General features: G+C 42.8%; 1 protein-coding gene across 5 annotated transcripts in view; it reads left to right on the top strand.

Annotated features, from left to right (window-relative positions):
• Positions 1–8,635: 8,635 nt before the first annotated feature.
• The window catches only part of REPS2 (RALBP1 associated Eps domain containing 2), a 238,727-nt gene continuing 225,666 nt past the window's right edge, over positions 8,636–21,696 (top strand). For 2 of the 5 annotated variants that reach the window (XM_081564694.1, XM_081564693.1), the window contains exon 1: positions 8,652–9,065. In XM_081564694.1, the coding sequence (XP_081420820.1) occupies positions 8,832–9,065 (234 nt within the window). In that variant the 5' untranslated portion in view covers positions 8,652–8,831. Of the gene's footprint in view, positions 9,066–11,400; positions 11,533–21,696 lie in introns of all 5 variants that reach the window. The other 3 variants (XM_081564696.1, XM_081564697.1, XM_081564695.1) reach the window with 3 other exon arrangements.

Here is a 21,696-nt window from a genome sequence, read left to right as displayed (position 1 = left end):
GTGATACCTCCAAAGATGTGATAAACACATCTGTGTCCTTGCAAAACTGAGACTCAGATCCTAGAGGCCCCAGTGGCCACATCGACTTGGTTAAAGTAGAAAGGGCAGGAGACAAAAATGAAGAATGAGGCCACAAACAATATTTACCATAAAAGGATTCTGTTTGTAGTGCTGGGAAAGCAGTCTTTGTTTATTGAGGATGTTGTTGTTGTTTAGTCGCTAAGTTGTGTCTGACTCTTTTGTGACCCCATGGACTGTAATCCGCCAGGCTCCTCTGTCCATGGAATTCTCCAGGCAAGAATACTTGAGTGGGTTGCCATTTCCTTCTCCAGTGGATCTTCCTGACCTAGAGATTGAATCAGTGTCTTCTGCTTGGCAGGCGGATTGTTTGCCACTGAACCACCTGGGAAGCTGTTATGGAGTATAGGACTATATATACTCTACTGATAGCACTTAGATAGTTACAGATGTACTTGCACATGCTTTTTCTATGAGATGTGGATAGTATTTCGAGAAGGGAATGGCAACCCACTCCAGTATTCTTGCCTTGAGAATCCCATGGACAGAGGAGCGTGGTGGGCTATGATCCACGGAGTCGCAAAGAGTTGGACATGACTGAAGCAACTTAGGATGGACAGATGTGAGTAGTATTACTCTCTGATGTAAAATTCTGACTCAGGTTGGGTTCTCTGGGAACAGAGACTGAGATGAGGATTCTTGTAAAAGTGCTTCACAGAAGCAGAAGGGGAGTGAAGGTAGCAAAATGGGGCTAGAGAAGGCACTAAGCAAGAAAACAATCTCAGTTGGAGACTTACCTGATCCCACAGGGCTCTTTGGAGTGTGATTTGTACCACAAAGTTGTTCTCCCCCTGAGGCAAGGGGCTGGCCTTTTCTACTTCCTGTCAGTCAGCCATTGGTGGTGGGCTGCTCGGTAAGGGGTGTGGAGGTGTAACTGCCCTGAAGCAGCTCCAGGTTGGTTGAGGACAAGTCTCCAAAGAAGGGAGCAGCTGTGAGCCATCAGAAGACAACACTCAACTGGTGCATTGCCTGGTGGGAGTAATCTTAGCAGTAAAGCAACAGTTTCTACAATAGGTCTGAAATTTTTACATGATTGAGTCTGCCTAGATGTTATCCAAACCCTTTCATCTTCCTAGGTACACAGCTTGACTACCTTTCCCAGACTCCCTTGCAGCTTAGTATAGCCATGTGACTTAGCTCTAACCAGTAGAAAGCAGGGAGAAGGGATTTGTGCCACCACTGGCCCTGGCCTCTAAAGCCCCCTTGGCAAGCAGCCTTCCATGTTCTCTCTTTTGCTCCGACTCTGCTGAGCCCCTCTTCTCTTTATTTTTATTTCTCCCAGATGCAGAGCATCTAGTGACTGACTTTGAGGTCCCAGGGGATGGAGGAGTTACTGATAGTGTCCCTGATGAACATGAAGAGAATCACCCCGCCTTCACTGACTCTTGTTTGACTGTGACATGAGCAAGAAACAAAACATGATTATGTTAAATCACTGAGATTTTCCAGGTTGTTTCAGTAGTTAGCCTACCCTGACTCATTTAAGAACCCTCCATTTTTAAGAAACACAAATAGCTTCTCAAAATTTGATTTCCAGAATTCTATCAATTTATTATCAATAATAACCCTTGCTCAAATCTGTGATGACTAAAGTGCTGAATAACTAAAGTAAGGTTTTTTTTCTTATTCCTTTAAAACATAGAAAAAAGCTACAACAGTCTGTTTGTGTATTATGGGTGATTTTAAAGCACCATGAAAATATATGGCTAGGATAATTATCTAAAATCCTGTTCAGGGAAACAAAGCAGGAAGCTGCTTTCCCAAGGTTGGACAGCTTGCTATTGTTAATGAGGAGTGCTAACTGTTGGGTCCAGTTTGTGTGACAAAGCTGTTGGACTTTACCAGTGCACAGTTTTGTTTTGTTCTTAGCATTTCTGCTCAGCTACTCGGCCATTCCCAGGGCTCCCAAAAGCTTCATCCATCAAGAGAGGTGAACTGTCTGATACCTTACATGAGAGGCTAGCATGGCTGCTGAGAACAATGTGTTGGTTGCTTGAGAATAGCCACCTTCTCAGTGTGTCAAGTTTTTCTTTCACAGGATGGAGTTGATATAGGAAGAAAGAGGGCACAGTACTCATACACACACACACATGTACACACACACACAGATGAGTGCATACAGGATATATCACCAATATTCAAAACTGGTTTTATGGGATATAGTAACTTGTAAGATTCCATCATCATTAGTGCTTTGTAGGGCATATAGGGGTCCAAGTACTCCAACCCTGTCTTTCTCTAGGAGTGTAGAAAGAATTAGGTGAGGTCCACATGGCCCACATCAGCTTCATTGTTGCCAGAGTTGGATTGGAGATTCAGATTGTGTTTGTGGCCACAATCAGGCTGCTTCTTACTCTCCCTGCCTGCTTCCTTCCCGACCTCAGAGTGTCTATAAAACAGACCCTCACCTGGCAAGCTGCAAGGAAATTGCTATCTTTTCCCATCAAGTCTTTCTTTCTTTTTTAAACGGAAGTATAGTTGACTTACAATGTTGTGTTAATTTCTGCTGTACAGCAAAGTGACTCAGTTACACATATATACACACATTATTTTTCATATTATTTTCCATTATGGTTTATCACAGGATATTGAACATAGTTTCCTGTGCTGTATAGTAGGACCTAGTTGTTTATCTCCTACCAAATCTTTCAAGTGAGAACAGCAGGTGGCTCCAAACTAGGTGTGCTTACCATGTGGAATCAGGGTAGAGTGGCATCTGCTCTGAGGGCAGCACTGTTAAGAGGTGGTGGTGGTGGAGAGAGCTTGAGAGAGCCAGAGTGAGAGCAGTAGCAAGAAAGAGAGAGAGATACACACACAGATAGAGACAGAAAAAGACAGAAATGGGGACACTGTTGGAACTGGGAATGATCCATTTCTTCTCCCTTCTATCACTTCTTCCTTGGTAAAAGTAAATGAGAGGAGGTGGAAGAAGCACCGATGTTACTTCATCAATATTCCCTCCTGGGGAGTAAGTAGAGAGGAAATTTTCTCATGATAAAATGTGGCCAGGGAAATAGGATTCTCTCTCACACTGTTAAAGATATACCTTTCTTTACTTTAGAAAAAAAGAAGTTAAACAAATCAGCCAAACAAGTGATTACTTAGTTTTTACTTTGGTCAATCCCTCAATAAGTATTTTTTTAAAGTTCCTCCATGTTTGAGATATAATCTAAAGTATCTCTAACTCAAGAAAATTCTGAAGCTCAGAGAAGCCAAATAGAATATTACCTACCACCTCTTCCCTGCTAAGTCGTTTCTGTGTCCGACTGTGCGACCCCATAGACGGCAGCCTACCAGGCTCCCCCGTCCATGGGATTCTCCAGGCAAGAACACTGGCTTGACCAGTAAATTCCAGGCAAGAACACTGGTGACCCGTAAATTGGCTGTGCTTGTGTGCTAAGTCACTTTAGTCATGTCCAACTCTTTGCAACCCCATGGACTGTAGCCCACCAGGCTCCTCTGTCCACGGGATTCTCCAGACAAGAATACCCTCCTCCAGGAGATCTTCCCAACCGAGGGACTGAACCCACATCTCTTATGTCTCCTGCATTGGCAGGCGGGTTCTTTACCACTCGCGCCACCTGTGAAAATGAAAGTCGCTCGCTCAGCTGTGTCTGACTCTTTGCGACCCCATGGTCTATACAGTCCATGGAATTCTCCAGGCAATAATACTGGAGTGGGTAGGCTTTCCCTTCTCCAGGGGATCTTCTCAACCCAGGGATCGAACCCAGGTCTCCCACATTGCAGGCAGATTCTTTACCAGCTGAGCCACAAGGGAAGCACGCCACCTGTAGGTATAAGTAAATATTGGGTTTCCATCATGGCTCAGTGGTACAGAATCGGCCTTCAATGCAGGAGATAAAGGTTCAATCCCTGGGTCAAGAAGATCTCCTGAAGAAGGAAATGGCAACCCACTCCAGTATTCTTGCCTGGGAAATCTCATGGACAGAGAACCTGGTGGGCTACAGTCCATGGGGTCGCAAAGAGTCAGACACGACTGAGCAACTACAGCAACAACAACAGGGACTAAACAACAACAATAAGTAAATATTAGGTCTTCATAGACTTAACTAGAGCCAACAAATATTTTTCTGTAAAGGGCTAGAGAGTAAATATTTTAGGTGACATCACAACTGTGCCACTGTAGTGCAAAAACAATCATAAACACATAAATGAATGGGCATGGCTCTGTTCCAATCAAACTTTCCTTACAGACACTAAAATGTGAATTTCATATAATTTTCATGTCCTGAAATGTTAGTCAGTGCCCAGAAAGCACTGATTTTTTTCAAGCGTCAAAACAAAAGTAAAATCTGTTTTTAGCTTATGAGCCATACCAAACCAGGTAACTGGTCCTACCTTTCCAACCCCTGCTTTAGAAAACCCTTCCTTAGAAAGCCCTTTCCCTTGTTGCTCAGCTGGGAAAGAATCCACCTGCATTGCAGGAGACCTGGGTTCGATCCCTGGGTTGGGAAGATCCCCTGGAGAAGGGAAAGGCTCCCCACTCCAGTATTCTGGCCTAGAGAATTCCACGGACTGTATTGTCCATGGGGTCACAAAGAAGACACGACTGAGTAACTTTAGCTTTTCACACTTTCCTTGTAGGTAACCAGAGCCTTGTTCTGAGTTTAAGCTGTCATCTTCATGCAAAGCACTGATGCTGGAATGAAAGGAAAAAAAAAATATAACATAACTTAAAGACTATCTCTTGGCTATTCATGAATAGATTATCATTCTGACTTTTCTGGCCATTGATGGAGCCAAAACCAGTGTGTAAGTTTAGAACTGCAAAAAGGATAAAGAAATTCTCTTTTAAATATTCTTGTTTACCATCAGCCTTAAAGGGATATGAGTGTTTCTAGTTTCTACATTATCTGTGTTCATTTGAAGTTTGGTAACTATTTCTTCTATTCAAAAAACTGTTGTAGAAATAAAGAACAGTACTTGGCATTCCTTAGATATTAAAACATTTTTGAAATGCCATTTTTTTTCTTCCTTTGTGCTGAGTTAAAATATTGTCAATCTTATATGCAGAATATGTCATGAGAAATGCTGGACTGGATGAAGCACAGGCAGGAATCAAGATTGCCAGGAGAAATATCAATAACCTCAGATATGCAGATGACACCACCCTTATGGCAGAAAGCAAAGAAAGTGAAGAACTAAAGAGCTTCTCGATGAAAGTGAAAGAGGAAAAAAGTGAAAAAATTGGCTGAAAACTCAACATTCAGAAAACTATGATCATGGCATCCAATCTCATCACTTCATGGCAAATAGATGGGGAAACAATGGAAACAGTGACAGACTTTATTCTTCTTGGCTCCAAAATCACTGCAGATGATGAGTGCACCTATGAAATTAAAAGACACTTGCTCCATGGAAGAAAAGTTATGACCAACCTAGACGGCCTATTAAAAAGCAGAGACATTACTTTGCCAACAAAGGTCCGTCTAGTCAAAGCTATGGTTTTTCCAGTAGTCATGTATGGATGTGAGAGTTGGACTCTAAAGAAAGCTGAGCACCGAAGAATTGATGCTTTTGAACTGTCGTGTTGGAGAAGACTCTTGAGAGTCCCTTGGACAGCAAGGAGATCCAACTAGTCCATCCTAAAGGAAATCAGTCCTGAATATTCATTAGAAGGACTGATGCTGAAGCTGAAACTCCAATACTTTGGCCACCTGATGTGAAGACTGACTCATTGGAAAAGACCCTGATGCTGGGAAAGATTGAAGGCAGGAGGAGAAGGGGATGACAGGGAGTTGATGATGGACAGGCATGCCTGGTGTGCTGCAGTCCATGGGGTCGCAAAGAGTCGGACACGACTGAGCAACTGAACTGAACTGAACCGAGTTTAGAACTTAATTATATACTGTCTTTTATTGTTTGTTTTTATTTGTTGTGTTAGTTTTATCTTTTTCAGTGAGGCGGCAGACTCCTTGAAAGCAACACTTCTTGTATATCTTTTTTAAATCTCTCAAAGTACTCCAGTAGGAACACAGTCAATACTTCTTATTCTACCCATAAATGTTGATTGATGGATTGATAGGCACAGATATGAGATCTCCTCCCCATCTCTGCAGTGCTTAATAGTCAGTCAGTCAGTTTAATAGTTAGTTAGTCATTTCAGCTCAGTTGTGTCCAGCTCTTTGTGACCCCATGGACTGCAGCCCACCAGGCTCTCCTGTCCTTCACCATCTCCCGGAGCTTGCTCAAACTCATGTCCATCGAGTCGGTGATGCCATCCAATCATCTCATCCTCTGGCGTCCCCTTCTCCTCCTGCCTTCAATCTTTCCCAGCATCAGGGTCTTTTCCAGTGAGTCAGTTTTTTGCATCAGGTGGCCACAGTTTTGGAGCTTCAGCTTCAGCATCGAGCCTTCCAGTGAATATTCAGAACTGATTTCCTTTAGGATTTACTGGTTTGATCTCCTTGCAGTCCAAGGGACTCTCAAGAGTCTTCTCCAACACCACAATTCAAAAGCATCAGTCTTCCACGATCAGCTTTCTTAATGGCCCAAATCTCACATCCATACGTGACTACTGGAAAAACCATAGCAGTGCTTAATAAATATCTGTCAAATTTACTAAACTGAGTTGAGTAACGAAGATCAGCTGGGAATCTAGTATTTAGTTGGGCAAATCATACCATCTCTGCCTCCATTTTCTCATCTGCAAAATGGGGATAAAAATGGGAAAGAAGTCTACCTCAGAAAGGTACTTTCAGGCTTAAATAGATAATGTAGCTTGAAGTATATTAATGGTAGGGATTATTATATCTCACATTTCTTTTTGCAAGAGTCACAGGGAAAAGTGGGGTTTGATGTTTATCATGGAGAATATGTCCCTTTCTCACCTTTGTTAGAATGGTGGGCCATTCTCAGGGAAGCCTGACCATAAAGGGAAAAATGGGAAAAGAATAAACATGACCTCTTGGCTTCCAGTTTTCTTGAGAAGGTTTTACAGTTGTGGAAAATACAATAGTGGTGAGATTTTTCAAGTGGAAATTCCCGAAGTCAGTCAGTCTTTGTTGCTCCTAACTTACCTATCCTTTTGGTACTCTTTTCTCCAAACCTTCCTCTGTCTTAACTCACTCCTGGCAAGTCTGAAGCAAAAGATAGTATAAGGAAATCTGAGTAATTTGGGGTATCCTCATTTTCTATTTTATTGTTTCAGATTCCAAAAAGGAAATATTACTCTGGGCATCATTTATGAATTAACATAATTTTTTTCTTCTTATGTTTCTCTTTTCATCTTTCCCCTTTCCCCTGACTTTACATTTTTTTTCTTTTCCTCTCTTCCTGTGCTTGGTCCTTATTTTAGTTGAACAAAATACCAAAGTATATTTGTTATCATTAGTGCTATTGCCTGAGTTTTTTTTTTTTTTTTTTAGTTTGGCTGTGTTGGGTCTTAGTTGTGGCATGTGAGATCCAGTTCCCAGACCAGGGATGGAACCCAGGCCTTTCACCCACTGCATTGGGAGCTTGGAATCTTAACCACTGGACCACCAGGGAAGTCCCCGTTTTGTTTTTAATATTTTTTTTAAAGCACTGTTTTGGGTGGAAGGTATATCTGTAAACCATGGACTGATTTTTCCCCCTTGGGTTAGTGTTTCCCTGCTGCTGCTGCTGCTGCTAAGTCACTTCAGTCGTGTCCGGGCTCCCCGTCCCTGGGATTCTCCAGGGAAGAACACTGGAGTGGGCTGCCATTTCCTTCTCTAATGCATGAAAGTGAAAAGTGAAGTCGCTCAGTCATGTCCGACTCTTCACGACCCCATGGACTGCAGCCTACCAGGCATCTCCGTCCATGGGATTTTCCAGGCAAGAGTACTGGAGTGGAGTGCCATCGCCTTCTCCGTAGTGTTTCCCAGCCAGGCTTAATGCATATACATGTGCAAATTCTTCCCAGGGCCTTTTTCACTCCTATTACTCTAGCAGTTAACACTAACTGATTTTATTCCTTTTTAAGGTTCAACCCCAGGTTTGATTCTTGCCTGAAAAAGTAACTTAACCCTGGCGCCACCTTGAACAACAACACCTTGAACATTACAGGAGTCACTGGGACCCTGTTCCTATGGAGATCTCTGCCCTCCAGCTTTTCAGGACTGTCATGGAAAAAGAGAAGCCTAATTACCCATGCCTAATTACCCATGCCTCGTCCATATCCCGTGCCTAGTCCATTTCTAGGAAGGGCACAGCGTGACGTGGGCACTACACTTGCTCCAGCGTCCTAGGGAGAAATCACCACAGCCTTTCCCACCCCTTGAAAAGCGCCATTCTCCTGGTGGGTCTAGATGTCTCCCTTCCCAGATAGGAAGAAGAACCAAAGATGCCTCTCTCGCACAGAGTGGACGCGGAATGACTGTGGCTCTGGCCCTTTGGATTCTGCAGCGCGGGCGGAGCAGGTGACCATTCGCCGAGCAGGCTGCACGCTGAGTTAGTTACCTGGCCCAGCGCGGTGGGGCGGGGTGGGGCGGGGTGGGGCGGGGCGGAGGCGGGGCCATGGTGCGATCCTAGGCCACGATTGGTTCGTGCCGCGCCTGTCTCCATGTGCCGTGCGGCGGAGGCACAACATTCAAGTCCGGGGGCGGGGCTGGCGCGCGCCGGGAGGAAGCGGTCGCGCGGCAGCTGCGGGGTGTGGGGGCGGTGGGGGCGGTGGCGGCGGCGGCCGAGACCGAGGCCGGAGCGGCGGAGGCTGTGGTGAAGGCGGCGGCGCCTTAGCTGGGGACCGTGCTCCGCCTGGCCCCCTTTCAGGCTCCATGGAGGCGGCGGCGGGCGGGCTCTGCGGCTCTGGACCGCCGCTGCTGCTGAGCGAGGGCGAGCAGCAGTGCTACTCTGAGCTCTTCGCACGCTGCGCTGGCGCCTCAGGCGGGGGCCCCGGTCCCGGGCCCCCTGAGGCCGCCAGGGCTGCCCCCGGCGCGGCCACCGCAGCCGCTGGCCCGGTCGCCGACCTGTTCCGGGCGTCGCAGCTGCCCGCCGAGACGCTGCACCAGGTAGGTCCCCGCACCCCTGCCCTTGTGAGTCTGTGGGGACCATTTCTGCAGGGACAAGGGGGCGGGGTGGGGCGACAGGGCCGCCGACAGGCACCCGGAGGCCTCGGCCAGGTCGCGGAGAGTGGCTTCGCATCCTAGAATGGCGGCGACGCCCTTGTTCCCCAAGGGACACCAGCCTCCTCCACAGCTCAGCGGTGCTGGGTGCGCTCCCATCTTCCTCCGCTGAGACAGACGGACACTCCCTCCTCTCCCCGGCCGTTTCTGGGATCTCTGCAGCCTCCCAGACCCAAAGTTTGCCTTGTTCTGTAACTAGTGTTTGTTTTGCCTGGTGTCTGGAGTAACCTCTGCTTGCCGCTCCTGCCCTTCCCTCTCCTGGGTGAGTGGGCAGTTGGGTGCCTTGCAGGATTTGAACTTGAAGGGTGTGTGTGTGGCCGGCGGCCCACGACTGAATGTTGTCCGCTTTATATACTACTTGTAATATACACGAATTTACTGTACATTGGCGTACTAACGTATTTCTGCATATTAGCGTTAAACTGAACAGCTTAATGACAAATTGCAGAACCGGGACACAGGGCCGCAAGAGGACATCTGTCAAGGCAGAGCTAAGCTTCCTATTAGGACTAGACGTGGCTCCCAAACATTCACGGTGAGGGACAGTTGTAGTTTCCCATCTTACCATTATTTGGACTTGAAATAAAATTGCCAAGTAATGTGTGTCATAGCTACCTCCTTTTGGCTGCTCCATACCTGGAAAAGGAGGAGGGGGATGATGAACAGTAGATGCAGTTTTCCTTTTGTGCTTTCCGTGGAGCGATAAGCATCTTTGTCTGTGTTTTGCTGTTACTAGCACGTCGTTGTGATAAGATTCTTAATACCAGGCCCCAAATCTGAAATGAAGTTTTTCTTAAAAGCTGGAGTCAGGTTTGACAGAAAACGACAAAATTCTGTAAAGTAATTATCCTTCAATAAAAAGAAATAAACTGAAAAGAAAGAAAAAGATGGAGGCAGTTTGAAAGTTAACAGCAATTGTATATTTAGAGTGGGAGTGATATTTTAAAATCAGGTTCCAAAGGAGTACTGAGGGTTTTATGGTTCACTTGCAATATCATTATTTGTAGATTTTAAAAAATCATTTAAGACTGCATTTTATACTGCTGGAGCATGTGTATGTCTGTTTGAGCATAATTTTAGCCACTCTGTAATCTCTCACTTTTCAGAATTCAAGATTTCTGAAAATATAACTTGTATCCACAGACCTTAACATGGCTGTTTGTCTCTTAAGAAGTCTTTGCTTTGGAGACAGTTTGGCTTCTGCTCTTGAGCAGCTGAACTTGACCAGGTAGAGGAAAAGTCAATATTTTAAAACATGAACCAAGGCTATTACATGAGGCCCTCAGAATACTCCCAAGCATAATTTATTAAATGCTGTTGCTACTTCTCAACTGAAAGAGGAATAAATGACAGGCCACACAGCAAGTAAGTGACAGCTGGGCATCTGTTAAAAGGCTTATTTTGTTGTCAGTAATGCATGGAGTGTGATAAGAGATGGTAGGCATATTAAATCTGAATTATGTTGATTGACTTCTTAAGAAGTTGAGGAGGAGCCTTTCCTGGTGTTAGAACCCAGGGTGTTTAAGATTTAAAAAGAACTCAAGGCACAGTGCCTTTGTATGAATGAGATTATATTTTTGATGTCTAGTTGAAACCTTCTTGCAAAAGATGCTGGCAAGAGGGGACATCCCTAGAATATTGCTTGTAATAAATCTCTACGAGCTTTAGAGCTCCCTTATGCAGCCCAGCAAAACACAAGACTTCCTTCCCCATTAACCTGTGTGCTCAGACGTGTCTGACTCTTTGTGACCCCATGGACTGTAGCCCACCAGGCTCCTCTGTCTCCAGTGTCTCCTGTATTGGCAGGTAGGTTCTTTACCACTGAGCCACTTGGGAAGCCCAACCTAACACAATGCAGTAATCCAGTATTCTTTGTACAGGTGAAGATGAACATCAAAGGCATCCTGGACAGAGTAATGTAATCAGAAGAGATTCAAAAAAAGCCAGCAGCCATCTAATTTTTACTAACCATGTTGTATGTGTGTGGTGTGGTGTGTCTGGGTGTGTGTACGTGCACGAGCACTCAATTTGTCTTGACTTTCACTACCCCATAAGTGTATCAGTCTTTAAAACAGATGTAGATGTTTTTAGCCTTTCCCTGTTAAACAGGAACTTGTAAGTTTAATTAAGTGGTCCAACAGGTATAACTGCCCCATTTGGGGAGGCACTAACTAGCCCTGGTAGTTTCTATGGTAACGGATTTTTTTTTTCTTTTTAATAGGTATACAACTAAGATTACCATAATGTTCCAGGAAGATTGAAAATCTTACCTGAAGTACATGTTCTATAAAAATACCTAATTTTGTATCCTCCTTGGAATAAAAATAAATCACTACACCTGTTACATTGTTATGTAAGTGAGTTATCTTAGGGATTTTTTTTCAGTTGAAATACGTATGTGTGTATATATATATATATATATATTTTTTTTTTCTTTTAACAGACTTTATCTTTTCAGAACAGTTTTAGGTTCACAGCAAAATTGAGGTTAAGGTACACAGAGTTCCCATATATACTCTGTCTCCACACATAGCCAGTCCCCCCATTATCAATACCCTCACCAGAGTGATACGTTTTTTATAATTGATGAACCTGCATTGGCATATCATGATCACACAAAGTCCGTAGTTTACATTATGTTTTGCCGGAGTCCAGCTCCAGCAGGTCCAGGGGTTCCCTCAGGATGGATGCCATCGCCGATACGAATGAGAAGACACAGCGAGTCTCAGCGTTTCCAAGTGTCTTCCAACTTTATTGTTTTTAAGACAGCTTTTATATTTTTAGTGGTATATAGAAACAAATGTAAAGTAGAGTCATACCAATTCAGCTTAAGGGACATACCAACTTAGCTTAATGGGTATATTTTAATGGGCCTATCAAGTTAGCTCAGTGGGCCAGCAGTTTCGACCCTCATCGAAGCCATTTGCATGTCTTTAGTTACCAAAAGCCTCATTTTGTTTACATCATCTTCTGGCCTGGGGGCCTGCTAACATCTTGTGACTCTCCATTGTTAAGGGTTGATCAGTCAGAACACTTTTGTATCAGGCACATCAGGAAAGAATTCATCAACAGGAAGTTTCAAGGTAAAACCTGTTTTTGGTAATTTACTCTACGCCTTGAGCTTAACAGAAAAGAATGTAGTTCCATAAAGTCAAAGAACAGCAAGCTGAAATTCAGCTCTAAGTTAGAATCATCAGTTAAATCAACAATTGTCTTATTATTTGTATTAAAGCTAAACTTCTACTTATATAAATCTCTAACTATTATGCTTTTATTATATAGGCTAAATACGTTAAGAGTAAAAACATAGTGAGTAAATATAGATTAAGTAACAGTTTCACAAAGCACTATTTTTTGTATTTCCTAACAAGCCTTTTTTCCTGTGAAGGGTTTTGTGCCCATAGGGGCTTTCTGTGCGGGGGCTCTCAATGCTGTTTTATTACTAGGGAGCAGTTATGCACATTAGCTCCAAAGGCACAGGTACATTTATTAAACAAACCAATATGTTAGCAAAAGGAATTTAGATCAGCATACTCTATATCCCAGATAATTTTATTTAGGGTGCTACCGTTCAGGGGCCTTGTTGATTTGAGGTTTCAGAATGATCTATTTTAGAAGGGAATCAGGGAAGGCCTTTTGCCTAAGTCACAGAAAATAGAAGAGGTTTATTATAGCAAGCATCAGAAAGAGAGATGTCATTTTTAAGGTGAGCACTGAGGCAGCCTCTTGAGAATCCCTGAGTTGCTCTGCTCGTCAGTCCTTCTCCTCATGACTCTGTCATGGGTGGGATCTCGTGAGCTGGCTCCCGGCAATGTTTCATTCTTGGTGATGTACATTCTTTGATTTTGGACAAATGTGTAATGACATGTATCCACCATTGTAGTGTCATACTGAGTAGTTTCACTGCCCTAAAAATCCTTTGTGCCCTACTTATTCATCCCTTGCTATTACACCCAACCCATGGCAACTACTGATCTTTTTATTGTCTCCATAGTTTTGTCTTTTTCCAGAATGTCATGTAGTTTGAATCACACAGTATGTAATCTTTTCAGATTGGCTTGTTTCATTTAGTAATATGCACTTAAGATTCCTCTGTGTCTTTTCATAGCTTGTTGGCTCATTTCTTATTTGTGTTGAATAATATTCTGTTGTCTGGATGCACCACAGTTTATCCATTCACGTACTGGAGGACATCTTGGTTACTTTCAAGCTTTGGCAGTTATAGATAAAGTTGCCCAAGCATCTGTGTGCACTTAAGTTTTCAACCCCTTAGGGTAAATACCAACGAGCGTGATTGTTGGCTCATATGGTAGGAGTGTTAGTTTTGTAAGAAACTGTCAAACTCTCTTCCAAAGTGGCTGTACCATTTGCAGTTCCCCCAGGAATGAATGAGAGGTCCTCTTGCTCTACATCATCATCAGCATGTGGTGTTGTCAGTGTTCTCAAGTTTCACCATTCTAGAAGGTATGTAGTGGTATCTTGTTGATGTAATTTGCAATTCCCTAATGACATATGATGCTTAGGATCTTTCCATATGCTCATTTTTTGTCTTGAATTGTATTTTAATGCGTCATGATGTTGTTGTTCAGTTGCTAACTTGTGTCTGACATTTTGTGATCCCATGGACTGCACCACACCAGGCCTCCCTGTCCCTCACCATCTCCTGGAATTTGCCCAAGTTCATGTCTGTTGCATCAGTGATGCCATCCAACCATTTCATCCTCTGCTGCCCTCGTCTCCTTTTGCCTTCAGTCTTTCCCAGCATCAGGATCTTTTCCAATGAGTCAGTTGTTTGCATCAGGTGGCCAAAGTATTTGAGCTTCAGCATCAGTCCTTCCATTGAGTATTCAGGGTTGATTTGCTTTAGGATTGACTAGTTTGATCTGCTTCCTGTCCAAGGGACTCTCCAGAGTCTTCTCCAGCACCACAGTTTGAAAGCATCAATTCGCTGGTGTTCAGCCTTCTTTATGGTCCACCTCTCACATCTGTACATGACTACTTGAAAAGATCATAGCTTTGACTATACGGACCTTTGTCGGCAAAGTGAAGAACAGAAAAGCTCATTTTCTGTTTTGAATTATATTTTAATGTGTCATAATAGCCCACTTTAAAAGGCCTTTTGGTCTCTTTATAAGAGGTGCTGATTTATTTTAAAACAGGTTTCTAGTACAGGGTAGAAAAATGTTAGAATAAAATACTTTTAAATTACAAAAAGTAAATATGAATGAGAAACAGGTAAGTAGTTTTAAATGCTTCAGGACAAAGAATTACAAATGTTAGAGGGATTGGTTTTTCAGGTTATGAAGTATTTCATTTGTATTGAAAGGCCAGCATTTTAGTAGAATGCATAGACTTGGATTGGACGTGTATTTGAGGTATTTTAGTTTCTTTTGAGCATCAGATCACTATTCGAGGTGCTGAGGTTTCAGCTGTGAATCAAACACAAATCCCTGTCCTCATGGAGCTTACATTCCAATGCAGATGGTTTTTATTATTTATTTTGGCCAAGAGGCTTGTGGGATATTAGTTCCCTGATGACCAGGGATCAAACCTGGGCCCTTGGCAGTGAAAGCCTGGAGTCCTAACCACCGGACCATCAGGGAATTCCTGCAGTGCAAATGTTTTTATTTCTCAGAATTTGAGTAAGAAAATATAACAGCTGGAACCTAAGTATCCATATGAAACTGGCAAGTTTTCTGTTTGATGTAATGAATTAACAAACTGTATACATACATTCTGAGAGCAGAAGGAGAAGAGGGCATCAGAGGATGAGTTGTCTGGATGGCATCACCGATTCACTGGACATAAACTTGGGCAAACTTTGGGAGATGGGGGGCTGGACAGAGAGGCCTGGCATGCTGCAGTCCATGGGGTCGCAAAGAGTTGGACACGACTGGGCGACTGAACAACAACATAGACTCCTTTATAATATTTATTCTTTAGGATGATGTCTTAGTCTTTAGGAATGTTGTGCATATTTCAGGTAGTTATCATAATGAATTTTCATTTTTATGATGGTTAACTCCTTGCTTTGAGATAATGTATTTTTTATTGAGATGTAATTGAAATATGATATACTAGTTTCAGGTATATAAGATAATGATTCAATATTTGTATGTTTTGTTGAATGATCACTGATAGCCATCAGCACACAGTTACAAAAATTTTTTTCTTGTGATGAGAACTTTTGTAATTTACACTCAACACCTTTCAAATATACAATACATTATGAAATATAGTCACCATACTGTACCTGACATCCCTAGGACTTAGTTATTATATAACTGGAAGTTTGTACCTTTTGACCACCTTTACCCATTTCACCCACTGCCATCTCTGGCAACCACCAAACTGTTCTCTTTATCTATGAGTTCCAGTTTTTTGTTTGTTTGTTTTTAGATTCCACATAAAATTGATATCATACATATGGTATTTGTCTTTCATTGACTTCCAGTTAACTCTTAGACTTTAAAGGAAATAGTTATAAAATACTGTTGATTCTGTATTATCAGGGGAAATCATTGAATGGGAAAAAAGCTTGTAAGTGATGTCTGATTGTTTGAGTGGCTTTGATTGAAGTAAAGAAATAAAAGAAAGCTATGAGAAGTAGAGGATATTTTAAAAATTTCTCTACCTAGACTCATCTTTGGGAAGAAGTCATATTTAAAGGTTTTCTTGAAATTCTTTGAAGCAACTGTTTAATCATTAAAAAAAAAACTAGGCAAAAGACAAAATTCCTGTGAACTTTTTCCAGTTGCTAGATTATTAGCTAGAGCTATTTTTTGATGCAAATAAAACAATTTTCTATTTTTACATCTTTATATCATATCCTTTTGTTACATATGCTTTAGGGAGATAGAGGCCAGCATGCTAAAACAGTAACCTAGAATATGTGCTGTTTCAGATAAAGTGTTCTTTTTTTGTAAAAGAGAAGGAATGCCTGCAGTTTAAGGAAGTTCCAGAGCCAAACCATTGTTTGGTTAAAAGGAGGATATTTGCATAATAGTAACTTGTTAATGGAGAAGGCAAAGGCACCCCACTCCAGTACTCTTGCCTGGAAAATCCCTTGGACGGAGGAGCCTGGTAGGCTGTAGTCCATGGGGTCGCTAAGAGTCAGACATGACTGAGCGACTTCACTTTCACTTTTCCTCTTCATGCACTGGAGAAGGAAATGGCAACCCACTCCAGTGTTCTTGCCTGGAGAATCCCAGGGATGGCGGAGCCTGGTGGGCTGCCATCTATGGGGTCGCACAGAGTCGGACACGACTGAAGCGACTTAGCAGCAGCAGCAGCAGCAGCAGCAACTTGTTAACTCTTATAAAAAACTTTTCAGGTGTGTAAAACTAGAGTATTACCCAACAATAACTGTGTACCCACTACTCAGCATAAAATGTAAAACAGCCTAATTAATGTGAAAGTTTCCTGTGACCCGTTCTCTGGTCCCATTCTTCTTCCTCCTCACCCCAGAGGTTACTACTGTCCTGAATTTGGTGTGCATGATTATAAAAGTTTTTGTACTTTTATTACATGTTTATGTGTGTGTGTGTATATATATATATATATATATGTATATAGTATGTACATACATACGTGTGTATATACACACACATACGTATATACACATACGTGTCACTAAAATGATAAATTGTTTTGTATGGCTTTTTAACTTAAAAGGAATATAGTACTCTGTGTAACCTTCCAAAACTTGCTTTTCCTCTCATTGTTGTTTCTGAGGTTTGTCCTTGTTGACACATGTAGCTGCAGTTCATTTATGTTTCCTTTTAAAAAGTCTTCATTACTTACTTGTACCATGACTCATTATTTTATGAGGCCTTTATGCCTATGGAAACTAGGTGGCATTTTTGTTTATATAGAGTGTCTCATGATTAGGGGACTGTTCTAAACATGTACAAACATTAAAATGCCTTCATAGATATAAAAAAGCACAGTTCTATTCTTGAGAGTGTTAGAGGACCTTTGAGTTAATTAATCCATTAACTTTCATAGGCTTGTTTTTCTCTCATTTTTTAAAAAATGGAAACTCTCAGGCAAACAGACTAATACATTAAACTCCTCTGCACTTGCCACCCCTGCTCAACAACCATCAATAGATGGTCAATTCCATTCCATCTGCATTCCTACTTTTGTTCTTTGCCCCCACTTTTAACCTGAAGCAAGTCTCAGACATCATATGATTCATAGACTTTATATTTGAGGGCACCTGGGAGTGGTCAGAGGATATGGAAACATATATGGGTTTAATACTCATGATTTATGGTTAAATGGCAAGAGTGAATGATGGTTTCGTATCATCAAGCTAGTCTTTTTTTATTTTTTTACAAGCTAGTCTTTAACATAAGGTTGAGGAAACCAATGGGGAGATTGAAGAAGTAACAAAGTGAAGATTAGAAATACAAGATGGGTTTGAACATTGTCCTACTGTCACACTCATAACAGCCTTACATTAAGGATATAGAAAATTGGTTTTGAGGAAATCTTGAATCTTTTCTTCTTTAGGCTGTGCCATGTGGCTTTAAGGATCTTAGTTAACCAACCAGGGATCAAACCTGGGCCCCTGGCAGTGGAAGCTTTGAGTCCTAACCACTGGACAACCAGGGAATTCCCTATAGTTGTTTTCGCAATTATTGGTAACTTTTTAAAGAGGGTTTGGTTCCTTAGCAGGTGTTTTCATACTTTCTGTTTCCTGAATGCAAAGTGTCTAGTATTTTGTATTTATATCATTCTTTGCTTTGGTACATGTCTGGGGCCTTTAAAAAGTGCTCAGGCCATCAAGGTGGAGCCCTCATGAATGGGGTTAGGGCTGTATAAAAAAGGCTCCAGAGAGATCCCTAGCCTTTCCCACCTTGTAAGGACACAAGAAGTCACAAGAAGGGGACCTTGACCATAAAGCAGTCATACTGGGTTGCTCAGAACTGAGCTGTTTCCTAGGGTGTGGGACTTCCCTTTTAGAACTGCTTTTGCTGTGTCCCATAAGTTTTGGACTGTTGTACTTTCGTTTTCATTTGTCTCTGGAATTTTTTGAATTGTCTCTTTGATAGAAATAGAATTTTTAAAATCATATTACAATTGTTTCAGGTATTTCAGTGATAAAAAACAATCAGCTGGCTGATCTTATCATTGTGTTAAAAAACACATGTACTTCCACCACAAACTTGTTTTTTTTAATATTTTGGTAACTGTAGTTTAGTGTATTTTGTCTATAATCCTGTGCATTTTATTTTCTTTTGGCCATGCCCCTCAGCTTGTGGGATCTTAATTCCTCAACCAAAGATCAAACCCAGGCCCTGTCAGTGAGAGTGCCAAGTCCTAATCACTGAACTATCAGGGGTTTCCCAATAATCATGTGTATTTTAAGTGTTTACTTTTATGCATTTAAGTTTATTCTGAGAAGAGGTGCATGCAGGCTGCCCACAGGGGTCAAAGCACAAAAACTGTTAAGAAGCCCTGTGCAAAAGAATTATGAGGTGTCTAGAAATTCCAGTTCTTCGTTGCTCATTGTTTCCAAAGTCAGAATGGTAGCAACACTGCTGCCAATTCTAGATCAGGAATGAGATTCCATCAGGCTCTCGTGGTCCACCCCCACCTCCAGTGCCCCATCTGTCCTGTAAGGGGGAAGGAAGCCCAGAGTGAATGGATGCTCAGCTGCTTCCTCTAGGACCTCACTCTCAAGTCACTGCTGCAGTCCTGGCTTTGAACCTTCTCTGCTCTTGACCTTTCTATCTGGTCCTTTCAGTCTTGCTTCACTCCAGAGAACTCCTCTGGAGCATGGCTGTTTGGCTTGTTTTATTTACCACTTACTATGTCTAATTCGGAGGCTGGCTGGAACATGGACTTATAGGAAAAAGTGGTTTTTACAGACTGGAGAAATTCAACTATCCTAATAATTTAATTCAGGACCAAGAGAGGCCATTAATATTAGGCTAGTAGTAAATGTTTGCTTTGACTTAATTCACTTGTAACATTTTGCCCTTGCTTGACAGAAAAATATCTTTGTTCAGCCTCCTGGGGATAATTGAGTGTTTTACCTGTGTTAATTTCCTGACTAATTGAAGTAAATCCCATAAATGCCAGCAATTAAGAATTATTTTTGTTTTTTTAAAAGCAGGTTTTCTTAAATGTGTAATGCTTGCCCCTGATGCTTTCAAAAGAACATATTTAATACAATGATCTCTTTGTTTCTTGCTTAGTTCAGTGAAAAACAGATGATTATACATGAACAGCTTTTTGCCCCTGAAGATGTTTGGTGTACTAGCCTTTTGAGTTTGTTTTTTCTTTAGGATCTCTTTAAAATTATTTTAAAATATTTGGACTCCTATCCTTTGCATACGCTCTGCAGTCGGGTAATTTTATCATCCTGTTACTGAGAGATGGCAATGGAAGTGAAGTGCGTGAAATTTAGCACATGGATGTTTTAGCTTCTTTTAATTTATTGTTTGTTCTAGATCAGAGCGTCTCCATCTCAGCACCACTGATGGGGCAGGTCATCCTTTGCAGTGACACTGTCCTATGTATTGTAGGATGTCTAGCAGCATTCCTGGGCTCTGCTCACTGCTGCTGCTGCTGCTGCTAAGTCGCGTCAGTCGTGTCTGACTCTGTGACCCTATAGACAGCAGCCCACCAGGCTCCCCCATCCCTGGGATTCTCCAGGCAAGAACACTGGAGTGGGTTGCCATTTCCTTCTCCAATGCATGAAAGGGAAAAGTGAAAGTGAAGTCGCTCAGTCGTGTCCGACTCTTTGCGACTCCATGGACTGCAGCCCACCAGGCTCCTCCATCCATGGGATTCTCCAGGCAAGAGTACTGGAGTGGGGTGCCATGGCCTTCTCTGCTGCTCACTAGATGCTAGTATCTATCTCTTCCCCAGTTGTTACAACCAAAAATGTTTGCAGACATTGCCAGGGGGCAGAATCTGCTCTGGTTGTAGATACATGGTGTCTGCATCTATACAATCATGGTAGCAGCTTCCATTTATTAACTGATCACCATGTATTCTACCTTGTCCTATAACTTGTAGAGGACCTCCCAGGTGACTCAGCAGTAGAGAATCCTCCTGCCAATGCAGGAGATGTGGGTTCTATCCCTGGGTCAGGACCATCTCCTGGAGAACGAAATGGCAACCCGCTCTAGTATTCTTGCCTTGGAAATCCCATGGACAGAGGAGCCTGGTGGGCTACATCCATGGGGTCACAAAGAGTTGGACACGACTGAGCACACACACACACATAACTTGTAGAGGCTCATGTCATTTAACTCCAAACCACAAGATTGATGCTATCATCCCCAGTTTGAAGAAAACAGAGGTGCAGAGGTTTAGTAACTTGCCCACGGTCATGCAAATAAGTGACTTCTTATTAATTTATTTGAGTTGGAATTCAGTCTTTGTTTTTATTTATTTATTTATTTGCCATGCTGCGTATCTTGCGGGATCTTAATTCCCTGACCAGGGATTGAACCCAGCCCTTTGGCAGTGAGATCATGGAGTCCTAACCACTGGACCATCAGGAAATCACCAGTCTTTGTTTTTATTTTTAAATTATTAAAAAATTTTATTTTATTGAAATATAGTTGATTTACAGTGTCGTGTTATGGAATTGTTTTTGTTAGAGACAAACTAAAAAGGAAAGGGTGTTTCCTTATGACCTCCCAGTGGCTATTGTTTCCTTGACAGTTCTGTGTAAGTGTGAGAGTTATTGCTTGAAGGGGTGATTCTCTGGGTGCGTGTCTGAGGACGGTTTGGACCATTTCTGAGGTGTTTCTATGGTAGGGTCAAGCAGAACATGGGACTGTCTAAGGGCCAACCCAGTTCAACTTTGAGGCCAAGGAAGCCATCAGAAATTGGGGTCGGTCATCAGCATCCTTCAGGACAGCATACCCAGAGGGTTTATTGAGAGCAGGAACGCTGGGGTGTGGAGCAGCCGCGGTGGTGGTTGGCCCCTGGTCTCCCTGGTTCTGAGGGCAGGAATGTTGCTGCTGCTGCTGGAGCTGCGAAGGGTGCTTTGCCTACATGAACAGTAGTCTGGAAGACCATGCATGTCCTTGGCAGTGAGGGGGATGGGGGGCTGAGGGATAAACGTGCCCGGCTCGGCTCTGTCCCCTGCTGGCTGCTGTTCTGGAGGCTGGAAGCATGGGAGCCTGCAGGTAGAAGCTCACAGAGGCCCGCCTCTTGGATAGAGTGTGGGCCAATGGGCTGGGGGTGACTCTGGGTGACAGATGGAGGGCCAGCTCAGGGTGCAATCTGGGCTGGAACCCAGCACTCTGGATCCTTAGAAGAAAGGGACATGGCTGGTTTGAGGTGAGAGAGTCCGCTTGTGTTTGGTGAGCCTGTGGTCCTGCAGCCCTGCCCTCTAGGAGGGCTGAGAGGGCTTTTTCCCACTTCTCACTGGAGGCCTTGAGGCTATAGGGGGTGTGCATATGGGAGCTTTTCGATCAAAGTGGGGCAGTCATTTCCATGGATTGCAGTGTGTTTTCTTGTTCAGGGCACTGGGAAACATATAGCC

This window comes from Giraffa tippelskirchi, chromosome X (assembly GCF_054371585.1).
Source record: "Giraffa tippelskirchi isolate mGirTip1 chromosome X, T2T-mGirTip1v1.2.pri, whole genome shotgun sequence".
In the NCBI taxonomy this organism is placed as follows: Eukaryota; Metazoa; Chordata; class Mammalia; order Artiodactyla; family Giraffidae; genus Giraffa; species Giraffa tippelskirchi.
This window is presented reverse-complemented; position numbering and strand designations above follow the sequence as displayed.